Source organism: Salvelinus alpinus, chromosome 6 (assembly GCF_045679555.1).
Source record: "Salvelinus alpinus chromosome 6, SLU_Salpinus.1, whole genome shotgun sequence".
NCBI classification, from domain to species: Eukaryota; Metazoa; Chordata; class Actinopteri; order Salmoniformes; family Salmonidae; genus Salvelinus; species Salvelinus alpinus.
In genome coordinates, this window is record NC_092091.1 from 72,635,381 (window position 1) to 72,641,338 (window position 5,958).

At 43.4% G+C, this 5,958-nt stretch overlaps 1 protein-coding gene across 6 annotated transcripts in view; it reads left to right on the forward strand.

The window, feature by feature from the left end:
• The first annotated feature begins 2,121 nt into the window (after positions 1 to 2,121).
• The window catches only part of micu3a (mitochondrial calcium uptake family, member 3a), a 42,241-nt gene continuing 38,404 nt past the window's right edge, over positions 2,122 to 5,958 (forward strand). For 3 of the 6 annotated variants that reach the window (XM_071407789.1, XM_071407792.1, XM_071407791.1), the window contains exons 1-2: positions 2,122 to 2,426; positions 4,523 to 4,670. In XM_071407789.1, coding sequence (XP_071263890.1) covers positions 2,160 to 2,426; positions 4,523 to 4,670 — 415 coding nt within the window. In that variant the 5' untranslated portion in view covers positions 2,122 to 2,159. The remainder of the gene's footprint in view (positions 2,427 to 4,522; positions 4,671 to 5,958) is intronic. The other 3 variants (XM_071407790.1, XM_071407793.1, XM_071407794.1) reach the window with 2 other exon arrangements.

The following is a 5,958-nucleotide window of genomic DNA, read 5'->3' on the forward strand; positions in this document are numbered from 1 at the left end:
GGTTTGGTGCACTAGGCGAGTGCAGCCAGTGAAGAGGTGTGTGTGTGGGGGGGGGGGGCGTTTGTGTGTGTGTGGAAGACGTATGGCAGGTGGAGAGGCAATGGATGGGAGGGAGGGGAGAACAGAACAAGACTAGGGGATGCGGGGCGGTGCTTTGAGTTGACAACTGCACTGACTGTCAGGAGTGTTATGTTCTCCACAAATATATACCCTGCAGCAGTGTGTGTTAAGGGGGTGTGTGTTTGTGTTTCTATTGTGTGTGTATGGGTGCGTGCGCGCACGTGTTCATATAGTAGATAATTACTATCATCCTAAACGCTTTATAACCCTACGGCTCGAGTGACTCAGGTGCAGTCATTTGCTGCTGGGGGTGAGAGAAAAACTTCCCCTTCTTGTGCGTCATTTTCGCGCACAGATGTTGATTTATTGCCGCGCTTGTTTTATGTAATCCAGCGGCTGTTCCGCGGCGTGTTTAGAAACAGAACCAGCCGCACATCTGTGCAAACTGCATCACTTGACTGTCAATCTTCCACTGATCTCCTGGCCTCTTTGAACACGCTCTTCTTAATTGTGGTCTTAAAGAGGATAGGAATCAAAGACCAGAGCGATCAAAGTTGAGAGATCTTGTAAGGGGACCAACAACAGTCAGGGGGAACTTGGAGGTAGAAACCTGTTTGAACCTAGAGCTTCAAAATAGCCAGATAGGCCGAGGTTACCTGACACCGTCACCGAGAGTTCCCCCAGAAATACAACGCAATAGTTCAAGCCACTTTGCCAATATTATAAACGTTTACAAATAGACTTACTCCATTGGAGCATGTTGTGTATACAATGAATAACATCATCCCTATGTAGACTATTGTATTCGATTGATTTGGAGCATGGGACAATACGGTAGCCTACCAGCGCATCAAATAGTTCAAGCCACTTTGCCCATATTAGCGATCCTACATTTACAGATAGTCTCCAGTGTATAGGCCTATGCCCTAACATGTATTGCATTGAATTGATTCTGGCATGGGAGAATAGGGTACAGGGGAGGCAGCCAGTGACCTGAGTCTAACTGATAGGGTACAGGGCAGCAGCGCATGCAATGCATCTGCCTGGGCCTGGGAATCGACTGGTTGCAAATGACCTAGTGACCATTTCCACACATAGGTGATTCATCAACATCTCTCTCCGGGGACCTTTCTCTCCCTGTTGGGTTCCCAGGGCTCATTAGTATTTATGATTTCCCCCAAAATACCTTGAAACAAAATCGATGCGCACGGCGCAGAAGCGATCAATCAATATGCGCGCGCGGATCGATGCGCCACAATGAAGACGTCAATTACATGCCACATTTCCTGATGACATTGGCATTAGATGAATTGTTTCCAGGGTCACATTGAAAGATCTTCCCACTGCACATTTTGGAGCTCCGTGCAGAGTAAATGCAGTGTTGTTTGATCTGTTTTTAAATAAATATATATATATTGTAAATGGGAGTGGGGAGAAAACCACACAGGCCTTTGCATGACCAGGTGGTTGCAGGCATCAAAGGGAACTTGAAGAACCCATCGGCTTAACGTTGATATATAAAGCATTAGTGTATAGCCAATGGAGTAAGTCAAATGCAGCAATCTTTGTTCTCTTAATATCTGTCTTACTTCGAAACGTACTTGATCCAACTGTAAGAAGTTATTGTGTAACATCATGATGAAACAACATGATCATGATTTGCAATAAATATATATTTTTATTTTACTTTTCTTAAAACTTTGCCCCAACACTCGGGAACATATAATAGCCAACAGAGAAACGACGTATTACTAGTCTACATTATGTTTTATTTGCAGTCTCTTGTCATTCGTGTGAATAGGGCTTGTCAAAATTTGCATGGGTCCTGATTCTCCTGAATGTAAAAAATATTGGCTTCTAATTAGAATAGTAACGCAGCTATGTATATAATTCACCAAGGTTCAGAAATAAGCACCTTATTCTGTCCCAAACCCATTGGAGCATCATATCCATCTGTTTTGGTGGCTGGTTCAAAGCAGAACTTCGATCAGAGCCGCAGCATCCCAAACTCCAGTGAATCGGAGTGAGAATATGATCCACAAATCTCGCGAGGAGTGAGAATACGTTTACCCTTCAATACTCCCATCATAGCAACAACAATGGCCGCTTTTCGCAGACTGGCTTCAATCGTAAACAGGTTAAATGTCTGGTCCGCTCCGAGAAACGAGCTCCTCGGCGCTCAGACGACTACCGGAGGAAGGACACAGAGATGCCTCGCTGTTGGGATGTGTCTCGCAACCGGGGGAGCGGTGGCATTTTATTTGTACAACGACATGTACAGTCAAAGATGCAGGAAGAGGATGGGATATAGCTTCAGTGGCCGCGACCTGCTCCCTGTCCTTTCCGCTGTAGAAGCACAGCAAAAGGTATAGACTTCTAATTTACACTATGTGCTATGACAAGATAGTCTATGAAAAATGCCACGCAGCGAGTACTCTTGTCCCCGAAAAGTATTCGTATGTTGACAGAATAAAAACTCGCTGTCTAAGGCATTCTGTCATGAATGTGTTATAGCCTACGTGGGTGAGCGTGATCTGAGAATTCGAGAAGCGCAGCGCCTATTTCAATGTGTTTTAGTAATATGTTCTTCTTTTGAAATGTTGTTTGGAAACCACAGACTTATTACTAGCCTATTAGGCTACTAGTTACATTTTTCCCTGAGCGGATAAATTGTGTCATTTCTCTACTGTACAACGGAAACAATAGGCCCACAATTTCCAGAGATGATATCGAGGCACACTGAAGAAGGAAGGGCGCTCTCCGCTCGAGACAGTGCTGAAATGACACGCGCGCGCCCCTTTGACGTAGTTACCGCAAAGGAGGCTTCAATGCCGACGACTGTTCGTAACTTCCTAACAAAATAATACAATTGTATTTCTTATTGTAATTTTATTATAAACATATGCTCGTTATTTCTTATCCCATGACCAACTTAATTGGTAATGGAAAGTACATGTAAACAACCAACTATTTCAAATCATCCCCACTTGTGGAAGGATATCATATTTTGGTTCTCACGGTCTGGATGACTTTGTTAGGATCTTGTTTTTACATGCCCTTATGTGGGTACTCAAAACAACATTTTCTATTGCAGTTCTAAGAGCTTTTGATTGAATTCTCTTAACTTTTATTTGATTACTTAAACATGCATGTAGGTTACAGACATATGCCTTTTACTGATTTCTGTATAGGCCTAATTCTGCTTGACAAGGCACTGTTGGGGTAAATGTTAAAGTCCCATTGGAGACATTGACATTTACTGCTTGGAATGCATGCCACAGTGTGATGGAATGGTTGGAATGATGAACGTATTTATTCATTTATCAGAAGTATTAAGTAGTAGTGAATTAGGTTATTTGTACAAACTCAGAGCATTAATCAGAGTTCGAGGGCCAGGGGGGGTCAAATCCATCCAAAATCCCTGAAGTCAAACCAGGAAGTCACTTCTTCTTCTACCCTTCTCTGGGGAAATTTCCTTCCATTTCTCTCCATTCAATTAATGCCTTTGGAGAAGAAGAAAAAATCCCTTAACACAAACTCCTCATGAAAGCTTTATGAATGAATCTGTATGCAAATTGGGCTCCAGCGGAAAGTAGAAAACGTCTGTTCATCGTTTCCTCCCGTCAGGCACAGCAGAGTTAGTTCCTTATTTATACCCTTTTCTAATTACAACCCAAGAAGTCGTTTCTTTTTCTTTGCGCAGTGGCACTTTGGTGTATTTTAATCAGGCAAGCTGTCTTTCCCTCAATGCCTTGTGTGAAAGAGCCAGAGGTGGATCTAATTATAGACAGAGAGACCCAAATAAAGATGCCGCTAAGAATTCATTCAAAGCAAGGACACGGTAATGGTTCAGCTGGCATCTTCAAGAAGACAGTGTGTGAGCAGTGTTGTCTCTCTAGAAGAGATACTATTCTGTTCAACAGCAAGGCTGTTCTTGAGACTTTCTCGTTAGTAGCCCATTGCTTGTAGGATTGCTTGGTCTTGCCAGGTGGATTGTGATATTTGATTTGTCTATTACAGCGATGATAGAAGGATGGAGAGAAGGAGAGAGGGTGCTCGGGAGAAAGAAAGAGGGATAGTGTAGTAAAGAAAGTTGAAATGTACTGGTTTAGCTGGCATCTTCGAGAGACAGTGAGAGGAGTAGTATCAGTATTGTCTTTCTAGAGGAGCTGTTTGCTTCTGGCTACTGTCTAGAGTATTGATTGGAGGGCTGCTTGCCAGGCGGAGGGTGATATTTGATTTCTCTAGCACAGCTCTGATAGAGAAGGAGGGAGCGAGAGACAGGAAGAGAGAGAGAGAGAATCACTGAGAAAGAAAGGCTCGTTTTTATTTCTTCACCCTTAGGCCCAGGCAGAAAGATATTACAGTACGGTTTCAAAATGCTCAAGTCCACAGTGCATTGCATTTTAAATTGTCCATAAGCAAAACCAAGCAGTTTGTTTGTCTGTTTGTGTGTTGCCAGACGCGGCCGTTTGACTTTGAGGAAGGGGACGTGTACATGTCGTCCCACGAGCAGCGCTTCCGTCTGTTCAGCTCAGTGGAATATGAGGGACAGCTTTACATGACCCCGCAGAACTTCATCGAGTCCGTCACCATGAGCGAGCCCCGGAGTATGTACTACTAGGAAACAGTTACCATATGTATGATGCTATTTTGGGAAACTGGCTCTCCATCTTGGCTCCAAAAGTTCCATGATGATTTCTAACCTGGATTGTATGTTACCAACCTTCCGGATCCAAAATGGTGCCGCTTAGAAAATAATAGTTTCACTAACTCTATGCAGTTCATATCGATCCACCAATGCCTCATTAAGTGAATTCTCTTTTTATCTGTTATGTTTTATGATCTATAATGTTCTGCATGGCTTAAATAGCGCTGCATATCGAGACCAGGGCCCGTATCCACAAAGCCTCTCAGCGTATGAGTGCTGATCTAGGATCTGTCCATATAATCCTGTTCATTATGATCTAAAAGGCCAAACTGATCCTAGATCAGCACTCCTACTTGAGATGCTTTGTGGATATGGGCCCTAGATGATTTTTTTGGCAAAAAAATCTGTAAAAAATACAAGAGTTTTCTATTAATAAACCACCATTGAATATAATCATATAATCATCCTGACAAAGCAGACTGAGAGTTGAATGAATTTCCACCAACCCAAGAAGCTGACATTTAAATCCAGAGAGCCCTTTCAGAGATTTGAAGTTCACTGTCATTAACATGTACTACTCTGACACACACACACACACACACACACACACACACACACACACACACACACACACACACACACACACACACACACACACACACACACACACACACACACACACACACACACACACACACACACACACACACACACACACACACACACACCACTAACTCCCTGTATAAGCCAGCTAGCCCGACTCGGCGGCGCTACATAGCGCTGGTTAATATGAGAGAAAGAAAAGGCACTCACAGCCCCCAGTGAGGATTTCAGTGGGAATTTGTTTTTCTCCCTCTGCCAGTGTAATGCCTCTGTTTTGGGAGGTTTCTTAACAGATAGCTCATAGCCGGTGGACCTCAGAAGATACGGGCATGTGTAACACTGTTTAGTCTGATGGTTAATGCTGTCACACAGTACACGGACCAGACTCCCAACTGAGAATGGGATAGATGGGGCTTTTAAAGTGTGTGTGTATGTGTGTGTGTGTGTGACATAGGGCACCTAATGTTTCCTTTGAGGTTGAATTAGACCACCCCTTTATAAAGACCAAAACAAATCTGCACTTTTACTAGAACATTGCCCCAGACAGACACAGTGCTACAGTACAAAGCTAAGCAGAGGGCACTTTATGGCCTTGTAATAGGTCTATGGTGACAGTGTATGGATGTGTTATTATGACTATGGGA